At 50.3% G+C, this 13619-nt stretch overlaps 2 protein-coding genes across 3 annotated transcripts; one reads left to right on the top strand and one right to left on the bottom strand.

Annotated features, from left to right (window-relative positions):
- Positions 1-159: 159 nt before the first annotated feature.
- DUOXA2 (dual oxidase maturation factor 2) lies at positions 160-3976 on the top strand. Of its 2 annotated transcripts, XM_060618673.3 has the most exons (6): positions 162-596; positions 1732-1789; positions 2070-2204; positions 2458-2671; positions 2977-3191; positions 3550-3976. In XM_060618673.3, exons 1-6 carry the CDS (start codon positions 450-452, stop codon positions 3741-3743), a joined length of 963 nt encoding a protein of 320 aa, XP_060474656.1. In that variant the 5' UTR covers positions 162-449; the 3' UTR covers positions 3744-3976. The 2 variants fall into 2 exon arrangements, with proteins under 2 accessions (XP_060474657.1, XP_060474656.1); XM_060618674.3 differs by lacking the exon at positions 2070-2204 and having other exon boundaries at positions 160-596.
- Positions 3977-4059: 83 nt separating this feature from the next.
- DUOXA1 (dual oxidase maturation factor 1) lies at positions 4060-13487 on the bottom strand. Its single transcript, XM_060618671.3, has 8 exons — positions 13268-13487; positions 12861-12939; positions 7671-7847; positions 7286-7343; positions 6817-6951; positions 6397-6610; positions 5936-6153; positions 4060-5239 (listed from the first exon to the last, which is right to left on the bottom strand). Exons 3-8 carry the CDS (start codon positions 7815-7817, stop codon positions 4983-4985), a joined length of 1029 nt encoding a protein of 342 aa, XP_060474654.1. The 5' UTR covers positions 7818-7847; positions 12861-12939; positions 13268-13487; the 3' UTR covers positions 4060-4982.
- Positions 13488-13619: the final 132 nt, after the last annotated feature.

Here is a 13619-nt window from a genome sequence, read left to right as displayed (position 1 = left end):
CTGGCCTTCTTGCTGTGGAGTCAGGGCTCTTCTCATTTGCATAGCAACCTCCGCCCCTTATTTGCAAGTTCTCTTCCCAATCGCACCAAGCTGCCAAGCCCTGACATCCGCCCAGCAAGCTGCTCAGGCTGCTATAAAAGGGGTCCAGATTCCACACCACTTCCAAACACAGAGCAAACCAGCAGAGCCTTGAACGTAACTGGTTACAACCAGTGAGAAATAATTCCTCTCTCCCACCTACCCAACCCTGCCCCAGCCAATCCAGAGCACTTGAAGGCAACCGGCGGCCACTGCACTTCCTTAGGGAAAGTCAGGAGCTCAGGCTTGACCATCCCATTGAGTCCTGTCCAAGAACGCAGGGGACCGGATAAAGATAAGTGGGACCCAGGCTCGGCTGCCAGGTACCTGCTATTCCCACTCCAGCAGACCCAGCTTGGCCGGGTTGCAGCATGACTCTGTGGAATGGTGAGCTGCCTTTCTACCCCCAGCCCCGGCATGCCCCTGGCATCAGCGTCCCACTGCTCATCGTCATTCTGGTGTTCCTGGCCTTGGCTGCCAGCTTCCTGCTCATCTTGCCTGGGATTCGTGGCCACTCGGTAAGGGGGTGCTAGATGCTACGGCCTGGGGGCCTTGGGCAGCTGGTCTCTGGAAGACCTAGGACAGGTAATGTGGTTCCAAGTGCCTCCATGGATAGTCAGACTGAAACATTGAACCAGAGGAGCATAGGTGGAGCAGACAGAAGTCTGGGGCAGCAGGCACGCCTTTCCAAGAACCGGGGGAGGTTGAGGCCCTGTACAAAACAACCTGGAAACCGACCCCACTTAGATCATTCAGGAAGCTGATGCAGAGAGTGAGTGCCCAGTCCAGTAATCCTGGGGCTGATTCTAGTCTTCACATGTTGCTGGAGTCTCCTTCCCTCAGACTGTGGCTGCACTCCAGTCTCAGCCTTAAGATGATGACTTAATGACTGGCAGACCAAGAGGACAGAAACCAGCAGCTGAGACTGCTGTGTTTCACTGGTGTGAAAGTCTCAGCAGCTGAGACTGCTGTGTTTCTGCTGCGTAGAGTTGCATACATATGAGTGCTCCCATCCTAAGGGCTCAGACACTCCCACCCAGGATTCGAAGTTATAACAGACTGGGTACTTTTCCTTGGACTCCTCCCCCCTCACTTCTCCTAGAACCTAAGTTGTTTTTCAAGTCTATGGGTTCCTAGCTTCCCTGAGTCTTGATCTGTGTTGGTTTCCTTGGGAAACTGGTGCACCTAGGAATATCTGAGAGGCTGCATTCCCACCTCGTCTACTTGGTGACAGGACCCTGGGGCCACCCTCTCCTAGAGTAGATGACCCCTGCCTGCCTACCACTTCTGGACTCACTGAGCCTCACCATAGTAGTGATTTAAGTAGCCAGAAGCCAGATAGCTGGTGGGTGAAGGTGGTGGGCCTGCACCAGACAGAAAGCCATGTTGCAGGGTACACTGGGAAATGGGACTGGGGCAGCAGAAGTGCATTGCTAGAAAACTTCAGAAATGGCAACGGCTCAGAGGAAACTGTACAAAAAACCAAGACTGACTTCAGCTTCAAAGCATCAGGAATGGAACTGGGAAAAGGGTGTGGTGCAAGAGGGGACAGTTTCAGAGGCACTAAAGATCTAGGTGGCATGGGGTCAAGGGAGGTCTTGGGGACTCTAGCCGGGCAGTTACCAAGCCTGACCCAGGTACCTATTCCTGCAGCGCTGGTTTTGGCTGGTGAGAGTTCTTCTCAGTCTCTTCATAGGCGCAGAAATTGTGGGTGAGTGTGTGGTGCAGCAGGTGGGAAGAGGACCTGGGGTGAGGATGGAGGTGGGCAGAGGGCACCTGGGAAAATCGAGATTTGGGGTCGTGTCCTGCTCCCTCTTCCCATTCTTCAGCTTTCTAGTGCCCACTCTTACACCTTTACCATGTATACCACATTGGACCCCTAGACCCCCCCATCTCTCTGCACTGCACCCTACCTGCCATCATCACCCTCCCCATGCCATCTCCCCAATTCTCTCTGTACCCCTCCCCACACACTGTGCCTCTCCCCACAGCCGTGCACTTCAGCGCACAGTGGTCAGTGGGTGGGGTGAACACCAACACATCCTACAAGGCCTTCAGCGCAGCACGAGTCAGAGCCCATGTTGGTCTGCACGTCGGCCTGGAGGGAATTAATATTACACTCACAGGTGAGGGGGCTGGGGCAAAGTGAATTCCTGGGTTGTCGGACTCCATGGTTGGGGGAGTGTGGCAGGGACAGCTGGAGGAAATCTCGGACCCCACAGGCTCAAATAGTGTTTATTCCTTTTGGAGCCGTGCTTTCCCCAACCGCTGCCAAACCGCTTTTTCTCACACCTCCACTTTCCTCTCCGTGTTTGCTTAGTTGCGGGGTCCCCTGCAGCGTGCGGCTCCGTGACTCCACCGCCCGCCCGCCCTCTGCAGGGACCCCAGTGCAGCAGCTGAACGAAACTATAGACTACAACGAGCGCTTCAACTGGCGTCTGGGCGAGAACTATGCCGAGGAGTACTCGGAGGCGCTTGAGAAGGGGCTGCCAGATCCAGTTCTCTACTTGGCCGAGAAGTTCACCCCGAGCAGCCCCTGCGGGCTCTACCGCCAGTACCGCCTGGCGGGGCACTATGCTTCGGCCACGCTGTGGTGAGCGCTGGAGGGAAGCACGCGTGACTGAGGGAGGGACTGTCGCGGTGGGGGCGTGTGAGCCAGCCTCACATAGCTGCTGGAGGTGCGAGTTTCCACCTCTCGGGTCAGAAAGAAAGTCACGGGGTCCTCCGCACAGACCTGGGAACCCAGAGAGACCAGGCAGAGGCTGCGAGCCGGCCCCTCCCCTGTAAGGCTCCCCTGTGCCTACGCCATCACAGTCCCGGCTTTCCTTCTGGGGTGGGGACGGAGGGGGAGCGAGGCTGGGGTAACCCCGCTCACAGCGCAGTGGGTCCCCTCCGCAGGGTGGCTTTCTGCTTCTGGCTCCTCTCCAACGGGCTGCTCTCCATGCCGGTTCCGCTCTACGGGGGCCTGGCGCTCCTGACCACCGGTGCCTTCACGCTCTTCTCTATCTTCGCCTTCGCCTCCATCTCCAGCGTGCAGCTCTGCCCGCTCCGTCTCGGCTCCGCCACTCTCACCACTCACTATGGCGCCGCCTTTTGGGTCACCCTGGCCACCGGTGAGGACTGAGAAGGCGGATTCCGGGAGGCTGGGGTGGGGACTGGATTTATAGTGCTGTGTGCTTTACAATGGACAAAACGAGTTCACACATATTATCTAATCTCCTCTTAAGAGTTCCTAGAGGCAGGTGTGGTTATGCCCGTTTTGCACATGAGGGGAGAGGGTTCTGAGGGGTTCAGTATCTTGCTCCAGTTAGCACATGAAACTGTGTATCGTGTAATCCATATCAGAGGTGTTCCTGCCCTGTGTGTTGGGGGAGGAAATGCAAGAGGTAGCCCCCAGGAGATGGAGGGGGCAGGCCAGACTCTGGCCTGGAGCCCTGACTACCCTGTTTCCTTCCTTCTGCGCTGCCGCAGGCATCCTGTGCCTCCTGCTGGGAGTGGCGGTGGTGAGTCTCCACTACTCTTGGCCCAGCGCGCTTCGCACCTTCCTGGACCGAAGCGGCAAGGACTATGGTAGCCAGGCGAAAGGGAGCTCGCCTCTCATCCTGAACAACCCACTGCATAAGCAGTTTGGAGCCCTGGACTTAACGACCAATACTAACCTCTGAGGGGGACTCATCCTCAGACTGTTACCCCACCTCGGTCCCCAGCAAGCCAGGTAGCAATGCCGGCTGGGGCTGGGCCGGGATAGCCCAAAGAAAGTCACTGCTCGGGAAGGGGTGGGGGTGGGGGAGCCACTGGGGAAAAGCAGGTGGCCTCAGATGGGCTGCAACTCCTGCACCCAGGGAAAAGTCTCCCAGAGTGACCTGTAAATAAATATTTTTCCTTTTTTTTTTTTTTTTTTTTTTTTTTTTAATTGTTTCCATTACATTTCATGGCTTTCCCAGACTTAGGGAATATGAGTCCTCAGCGGACTTCTTGGGCTGGAAGCAGCCAAGTCCATTCTCTCTGCCTTGCCACGAGGCTCTGGGAGAGAAGCGCCCTCTAGTGAGCCCAAAGGGGAACTCACCAGAACCAGTATCTTCCTGAACTGCCCCAGGTGGATGGTCGGTAGGAGTGACCAGGCAGGTCACTATCCCATTGGCCCAGTGGGTTTCCCCTTCACTGGCCCAGGTGAGTGGACCTGGAGGGAATGGCATTTTTGAGGTAATTTACTAACTCCAGTTTATTCACTAAGAGGTGGTATCTGAGGGCTAACTAAAGTAGATGTCGGCAAGGCATAAAAATAAATCCTGGGATTATTTTTTAGGTCCTTGGCAAGACCTACAATCTTATTTGGCAGATTTGAGAAGGGAAGCTTAAAGATAATGTAGCACATGTGGTTGATATCCTGGGACAAGAAGTTTGGTTTCTTCTCTGGCCCAGGACTTTCATTGTACTAAGAGATCACACAAGTTGGGGAAGTAAAAGAAGAACAAAAGGGACCCAGAAAAAGGGAAACAAGAGGGATAAGAGGGACCATACAGGTATCACACTATAACTTCCCCAACACACACACACACACACACACACACACACACATTATGTAAATGAAGCTGAGTTTCAATAAATGGCACCTCAAAGAGGCAAGTTATCAAGGGAAGGCAGGGTTGCTGTGCACAGACAGGCAGCACTTGCTTGGTCTTACCATAGAGACAGGGTTTATGGGTGGCTCCAATTTCTGTTTAGCATATTAGGGCTTTTTGTTTTGTTTTTTAAAAGGAAAAGCCTCTTTTTCCTTCTCCACCTATAGATTGGGGCTGGGGGGCTGAAACAACCCAACCTGCAGTCATTTCTGGTGGTTTATGAGGCTCCAATGAGATCTGGAACCAGACTGGAAGTCCGGGTGGCCACCAGGGAGAAGAGCCTTATAGGGTACAGTCAGGCTCTCTGGGATGCTCTTTCTTACAGCATGCCTCAGAGGAAGCCTCTGACAGGGGAATGTCCTGGGGCTCGGGACTCTCGGCTGTGGACCGGTAGCGAGGGCTCAGGAGTCCCCCTTCTTCAGGATTCCATTCCAGCGCAGGATCCTCTCCTGAACTCTGGGTGAAGAAAGCCTTCAGCCTTTGGGGATGCATCCTGTGGGCCACTGCCATGGCCAGGCCCAGCAGCACACAAAGCAGTCCTGGGGATGAGACAATAGGTGTCCTGCCTTGGTGATAGTAATACCCTCCCAAGGAACTCTTGCAAGAGCATCAGAACAACTCTCAGAGAATGCTGGCATCCCTGTTTCAGAGCAACTGGGATTCAGAGAAGTGACTAGCTTAGGGTCATACGGCTGGTGTGGCTCTATTTTTCTGAGCTTTGACTCTAAGTCCAGTGCTCTTTGAATTACATGTCAGAAGAAAGAGAGAGAGAACTCTGAAAATAGAGAACCCTGGGGGAAGGGCAGGGCACAGAGGAGAAGGCATGAGAAGGGGCATGAGAGAACAGGAGAGGAGAAAGACCTGTAAGACAATTTAAAGCCATGTGAAGCAGGAAAGAGAAGGGTTCTAGGAATGGGGGACATAGAGAAGAGTGTTTGGGGGAAGCGGGCATGGACAGAAGATTGGAAGATTTGGGAAAGAGTTGGGTGAAGGGAGAGTTAGGAGATGAGGAACATGACAGAGACAGAAGACACAGGGAGTAGGCATCTATGGGGGTGGGTAGTGGAACTGGGGAGAAAAAGCCCTGATGAGTGATGTAAGAGGGATGGGGCTTTAAAGGGAGGAAAGGCATCTTGGCCCCCAGAGGCAGACCCTCAACCCCCACCAATATTGTGGTCCCTGGCCCTCCCTCCCTGGCCCTAAGCCCTGTGTCTGTCTTCAGGGCTGGACTTCACCTGTGGTCAATGTGATCCAGAAGGCAGGCCCGTGGTGAGTGTGCAGCGTAGCAGTGCCCAGGCGCAGGGGACAGGGTGGTGTGAGTGATGTGGCCGTGGAGAAGAAGAGCAGTCCCAACAGCTGGAAGATGCCTGTGGCTAGCAGCATGTGGCCACCGTAGACCAGCACGGGCATGGACAGCATCACATTGGCCAGCAGCCAGCAGAGGAATGCCACCCTGGAGAGCCAAGGACCTAGTGAAGGTTGGCCTAGACACTTCTATTTGGAAGGGCCCACATGGAGGCTCAGGCAGCCAAGAATACCCCAGAGATGTGAGACACAGTTTTCTGCCTATAGGTTTCCCAACCAAGCACTGTGGGGTTGGTGCCAGCCTGTCCCACTAGGGATTTCCACATAAGTGGAGGAAAGATGGATAGAAACACCATCCCTGGGTCTAGGCTGGCCTCTATCCCACACTCACCAGAGCGTGGCTGAGGTGTAGTGTCCTGCCAGGCGGTACTGGCCATGCAGTCCACATGGGCTGTTCGGGGTGAACTTCTCAGCCAGGTAGAGCACAGGGTCCGGCAGCCCCTTCTCCAGTGCCTTTGCATATTCCTCAGCATAGTTTTCACCCAGGCGCCATGTGAACTCCTCATTGTAATTGATGGTCTCATTCAACTGCTGCACTGGGATCCCTGGGGGAGTGGGGCAGGTGTGCTTAGGAGGAACTCAAGCCTGGGTAGGGGCTCATCACATTGGGCAGGTGTACAGAAGCTGCTATTAATCTCTGGAAATTTCCCTTCCTACCATCCCTCCATCCCGTAGAACTTTAGACCACACCAAATTAGATTCCAAAAACACAGCAGAATCTTCTCCCTCACAGGTAAGAACCATCACTTACCTGTAAGTGTAATGTTGACTCCTCCCAGCCCAACCTGCAGCCCAACGTCAGCACTGATCCATTTGGAACTAAAGGCCTTGTATGATGTGTTGGTGCTCACCTGGCCCACGAACCACTCAGAACTGAAATTCACAGCTGGAGTTGGGGAGTTGGACATACAGGAACTCAGGAAAATCTGGGCATTACTGGGTTAGAGTCAGAAGGAGAGCTCCAAGGGGTCTAGGTCTCTTTTGCGCATAATTGTTTATCTATTAACTAGCTCAGGGTCTAGCTCATGGTTAGCTTGACAATAATATGTTTGCCCAAGATGAATAAAGGGGTCAGAATCCAAGACTTCCTTGATCACACTCTGCTTATGCCCCTCCCACCCCCCCGGAATCAGAAGTTGCTGTAAGGCAACAAGGAGAGGGGAGGTTGGCTGTGGGGCAAACTAGATGGCACAGAGGCAGTTGCCCAGAATTATACTCACCTAGGATCACGGCCCCGATGAATAAGCTGGTCACCACCCGCAGCAGCCAGAACACCCTCTGAGTCACAGGGTGGGTGGGTTTAGGAAGGAACACCCTCCTTCCAAATCCACCCTTCCTCTTTCCATTCTTGGGTGTGTGGGGCAGGGGTTCTAAAACTGAGGTCATTTGGTCAATTGAGATCAGAGTGTCTGCCACATAATAGGTTCTCAATAAATTATGTGTTGAATCAATGAGTAGGGAGCTCCCTCCTGGGGGATGGGTGACACTTTTTCAGGACTGGAGTCTCTTTCCTGAGTCTGGTTGTAGTCAGAGAGTCTGGCCCCCTCACCTTGAGGCCAAGGTCTCTCTGGGGCTGGGGTCTCCAGGGCTGGGTTTGTTTCTCACCATCTTGCCCCGAATGCCAGGTAGGATGATGATGAAGGTGACCAGTGCAGTCAGAAAGATGGCAATGATGACGGCCAAGGTGGTGTCCATTGGGAAGATTGGCTTGAGGCCAGTATAGAAGGGGAATGTGTGTCCAAAAGCAGCCATTTTGATGGGGCTGTGACAGGGAGGCGTATGCTGTAGGACAATAGATGTTTATGTCTATGAGCTAGGTACTATTCTTGGTGCTGAAGATACAGCTAAGAATAAACCAGACCAGTTCCCTCATCTCTGGAGCTCACCAGATTCTACTGCTACTGTCTTTCCATTGCTCCTCTGCCATCCATCTCCCTGTGTTTTGGCTGTGAGGGAATGAGGGTCTTGGCAATCCATCTCTGTTGCCCCATGCTCCTTTCCTAACCCTTAGGTCCCCTAAATCAGTGCCACAACCACCTTCGAGGCTTCTCTGCTTCCGCTGGGACTGTCTTAAGAAATATAATTCTCTTTTATCTCTCTCAGGCCTCCAGCCTAATCAGACAGATCACAGGACATAAAAAGAACTATATTTACTATATAGCTATCAAGCGAAGGCATAAGGGTGAAAGTTGGTACAGATTACAAAAAGATTGGCTTTTCTTCTCAGTATCCAAAGGAACAAAGGCCAGACAGCTTTGCTAAATATATAATCCAACGATATCATCAGAGGGCTGATTCCTGGTCCTGGCACTGCCCACACTGGTCTGTCTAGCTTTCTCAAGCACCCTGACTCCTCCTCTGGAAACTCTAAAATAATTGAAATCAACTTAGCTCACCTTATTTTACAAGCAATGATCCCACCTCTGCTCATTTCCCTGTGTGTGATCTGTACTGGGGCCTTGGTTTGCCCAGGAGGCTCCATTGTTTATAGTCTGGCTAGGTAGTGTCTTATTAAGTGATATAGTGAAAGAATAAGTTTGAAGTTAAGCAGCTCTGTGCTTGAATTCTGTATCTGCCTCTTGCAAGTTACTTGACCCCTACAGATACTTGGTTTTATTAAAAGTAAGGATGACAGTGTTTACTTCACAGGGTCATTGTGAGTGTGAGACAAGATTGCGTGTGTAAAGTGCTAAGAATAATACCTGAAACAGAGTGACATGAATAGATAGAAGCTACAAGATTGGGCAAGAGAGGACATCTGACTATTCCATTTATCTCCTTATCCAATCCTTGTTGGAGAGAACCCTGGGCTGGAACCAGTTCTTCACTTATTTTAAAACATTAGGCAGGCAAATGACAACCTTGTTGGGCCTTGGTTTCCTCATCTGCAATTGGATATGATGATCTTCATGTCCCCTCTAGTTCTAAATTCTGTGATTCTTCTATAATACCCTGTGGCTCCCAACCTTTCACTCTCTTTCTAGGCTGGCCACCTCCTATGCTATCTCTGGGGGGGGGGGGGGGGGGGGCGTGTAGCATAGTGTCAGGCAAAAAGACAGAGAGACAGTTTTAATCCTGTCTTTTGGACAAGTCACGTAAGCTCTGAGCCTCGGTTTTCCCATGAAGTTTTGCTTTTTTCTTAACTCTTCAATTCTTCCATTGCAGGGGAATGGGTATCTCCTTTTCTCCTGGGCTCTCACTCCAATCCTTGCCTGCCTTCACAACCACCTTTCCCTAGTCATCCCCCATTTTCTACACAACTTGTCAGCTTCTCTTTCTCTGCTGGCTCCTTCTCTCAAAGATATGCTTAAATTTCTCCCATCTTAAGAACACAAAGAGAAAGGACCCTCTCCCTTGAACTTCTCAGTCCCCTCCAGCTACTGTCTTATCTCACTCTCCCCCTTTCATAGCCAGGCTTTTGGGAAGAATAGTCTATGCTGGTGTCTCCACTGCTTTATTTCCTCAACCCATTGCAGTCTGGCTTCTCTCCATTCCCATCTTCTCCATTAGGTTATCACATGCTAAATCCAAAGGGAAGTTTTCACGTCTCATCCTTCTTAACCTCTCTGTGGTATTTGGCATTGTGGACTGTTTCCCCTTTCTTCAAACGTGTCCTCCTTGAATCTCCATGACGGCATGTTCTCCTGGGTCTCCTGCCTTTGGCCGTGACTTTTGTGGCTCCTTTGCTAGTACTTCCTCTCTCTGAAATGTTTCTGCTTCCCAGGATTCTGCCTTGGCTCTTTTCTTCTAGTACTCTTCATGATTCCGTAGGCAAACTCATCTATTCCCATGGCTGATGCTTCTCAAATCTATGTCTCTAGACAGACCTCTTATCTGGGCCAATTGTCCCATTGACATTTTCACTTGGCTTCCCCATGGATGCCTCAGATTTAACAGGTCCCAAACTGAATTCACTGTCTCTGCTCTGCTTTTTATTCTGTTTTCTTTGTCTCTTTGGTGACATCACCAGTGTATCAATAAAATAAGCCAGAAAGATGGACCATCTTATCTCCTAAACATTTCTTGAAACCATCCATGAATTTCCTTCCCTACTGCCCTGGTTCAGTCTCATTCTATCTTGCCTGGTGCCAGAACATTGTTTTCTAACAAGGAAATATAATCATTTTATTTCTTTGCTCTAGGTAAAACCTAATCTCACAATCACATACAAAGTCCTTTATGATCGGATCTCATCTACCATTGCACCTCCATCTTTGGCCCAGCCTAACCTCTAGCCATACTGAACTATTGGCCTCTCCCTGAATCTGACATACTCTTTTAACTCTTCATGCCTTTGTATATGCTATTTCCTCTGCCTGGAATGCTCTTACCCCTTAGCAAACTCCTTTTCACCCTTCAAGTCTCAGCTCATGTTACCTCCTCTGTGAAGTTTTTTTTGACACCATTGGGCCAGTGTAGATGTTCCTACCTCTGATGTTCTGACTGCATTTTGAATATACCTCCACGATCACAATAATCACATTGGATTGTAATTGTTTGAACATCAGTCTCCCTATTAGCTTCTAATCTCCATCTTTGCATCCCCTGCATGTAGCATATACTAATCAGCTTGTGGGTTGAATGAATGAATATATGTGAATGAGTGACTTCCTCTCTGTAGGTGGCATCCTCTATTTCACACACAAGAGGGAGCTATGATCCCTCTGTGCCCTATAGAGTATTCTATTCTCATTCAATGTTAATTGAGTGTCACCAATATAGCCCTAAGGATTGGGCAGGAAGGGATTTGACCAACCCTGTCAATCTGTAGTGCTTTCACAAAATTTTCAGAAAGCCTCTTCTAGTAGTTGGAGTCCAAAGCATGAATGTTCACGTTTAACTGAATCTGAAACATATGTTTCAACTCTAGCTAAAGCTAAGTAACTACGAATTGTGAATATGTGATAGTGATATTTATTTTACTTATTGGTCTAAGAATTTATTCTTTATGACACCTAGACTAAAGCCATTACAATTGTGATGGAAGGCTTTATGTTTTTAAAAAGGCTGTAAAATGTAGAATATCTTGGTTAGTAAGGTGGGAAGATAAAGCAAGTTTGCTAATACTATGAATACATGTTATATGCTGAAATTTCAAAAAGAAAGAGCTGCAATATAAGCAAATAATAATAGTGTAATGTACTTTGGTTAGCGTTACATATCAGCATTATTCCTGCATATATTTTAGTGGGAGTTTATAAAATACTTTACAAGAATGGCTCACCTCCATTAACGTGATGCTTCAAAGAAACACTAACAAAAGTCTCTCTGTATCTTAAGTACAGAAGGACAATGTTAACTTATTTCCAATTCACCAAAATATTTATCAAAGATGACTAAAGCAAAAAGACAGTGAATAAAATTCTTTTTGTTTAATTTAAGGAATTAGGTTTTCCTTAATCTCCATTGCCTAATCTAAAGCTAATTTTGGATGACCCTGATCCAAAATTGGTTTTAATAATTAAGCTAACAAGCCTCCTGCATGAAGTGGTGGGACTAAATGAAATGTCCCTATACCCAGCAATCCTGCTTTTCCTACAAAGCTTATAATTTGCCTCTGGAACATCTTCCTCCTTGGCAAGCCAAGAAGGGTCTGACAGTAGAATTTCTTCCAATCTGAGAAAAATCTCTTTTCAGTCTTCACTCCCTTTCCCCTAGCTCACTACCATGACTCGTATATATACACAATGTACCTTAATACAAATAAGTGCAAGATACATTCAGACATACACCTACAATTTCATGTAAACAGAAATATAGACACAGGAAGAAAGTACTGCTTAGTAACATAGAGAACTAGGTACATAAACCCTCAGTCAGAGGCCCCTGTGACAAAACAGGTGCTTTCTCAATGGGGTGGGCCAATCCCCACACTCTGGGGTCCTCCTTTCTCACCCAGCCTAGAGAAGTGAGGGACACTTTTTCCCCCTTTCTGAACTCCCTTAAATTACTGAAGCATTTCTAATGCTCAGTTGTATTTCAGACGTTACCCAATCTTTACCAATCCCAGGTTGAAGTGGGGTTCCTGTGTGTGTTAAAAGGGGTGGATAAGAAATAAAGTTACAAATCTTTAAGAAAATCCAGCCTGATACAGCTGGTCTTCAGCATTCAAAGTTCTTACGTACTTTCTTAGTGCTCTGTGGCCTCTCTTAGAGTCTCCCTCTCCCCACATCCCACATCTTCTGGAACTCAGAAATACTATAATTCTCCAGGAAGGAATGGGTGACATGGCTGGAGTTGCCAAGAGCGCTGACTGGTGATACACAGCTATTAGAATGTGATTATTTTGTTTCTTTGGTTGGGGTTGATCCCATTAAAGTTGACAGCTCTGGCTGGTGAGAACTGTCAGAAACTCCTGTCCCAGCCTCTTTTCTTCAGGAAGGTGTGTGGGCATGTGTATGTTGTTGCACTAAGGAAAGAATTAAGTGGAGAAACAGAAGATCTGAGAAGTGGGTTGAGGGCTGAAGTAAGTAGGGAGCCCAGGGACGCTGAATCATGCAAATAAACTATCTAGGCTCCAGGCAGGCCGAGATAAGGATTCCATGTCTGTAAACCTTGTGGCATATATGGTCTTCCGAGGTTTTTCTTTTCTCCTCTTAACTTCTTACCAAGCTTTCTCTTTGAGTAACTCCCACTTGATCTGAACTTGCGGGGGGAGGGGGGCACTGGAAGTGCGCCCCTAGGGGCCTGGATGGGGGCAGCACTCCAAGGCCCCCTTCAAAACCCATCCCGACCACACCGACCCCAGCAGCTTCATCATCCCCGCCATTCACACCCGGACCACTGTCTTCCTACCTTCGCCCCTTCCACACAGTGCGTGCGTGGCAGCCCGCGCCGCTCGCTTCCTCCCTGTGGAACCTCACAAGCAGCGCTCCTGGGGGCGGGACGAGGTCCAGACGTTCTATCACCGAATGCGCTCCCTTTCTCTTGGCGGGGCTCGCTTCCAACCTTCCTCTTCTCCTAATTCACTTAAGGACCAGGCTATGACCGGACAAACCGGGTTTGGGGTGCTTCCCCGCCCGCCACTCCAAGTCGCTCTCAACCTTCTCAGACCGCACCCGAGGATCAGAGGCGCTGCCCCCCGCCCTCGGTCTGGGACAGAGGAGGGACCGTGCACAAGAGCCGTCCCCTGCGCAGCCACCCCTCCGGCCCTTCCTCCTCCTGCCCCCTGCCCAGAACTCCCGGGCAGCTCCGGCACAAACCTAGAGATGCAGTCTGGAGACCGGTGGGGCGCGGGCGAGGCTGGAGGGCCTGAGACCCCGAGAGCTCACGAGGAACCCCAGGGGATGGTTGCCACAGACACTCTCAGGGTCTTAGGACGAATGCCTTGCTCGGACGCCTGGCCTGCTCTGCGGGCGTTCGCCGATCCTCTTGGTCTTGCAGCCCAGATCCGACGATATGGAGAGTTTCGGGGAGCGCCTCCACTGCCTCCCCCCCGCCCCAAGGTCTTCTCCCCACCCCCCAGCCCCAGCAGACTTGCCCCTTTCTCTGTCCCCGTAGCCGCACTAGCCGAGCTCTCGCCACGGACGGGACAGCTCCCCCACCTGAGCCCCG

Source organism: Panthera onca, chromosome B3 (assembly GCF_046562875.1).
Source record: "Panthera onca isolate mPanOnc1 chromosome B3, mPanOnc1 haplotype 2, whole genome shotgun sequence".
Classification (NCBI taxonomy): domain Eukaryota; kingdom Metazoa; phylum Chordata; class Mammalia; order Carnivora; family Felidae; genus Panthera; species Panthera onca.
This window is presented reverse-complemented; position numbering and strand designations above follow the sequence as displayed.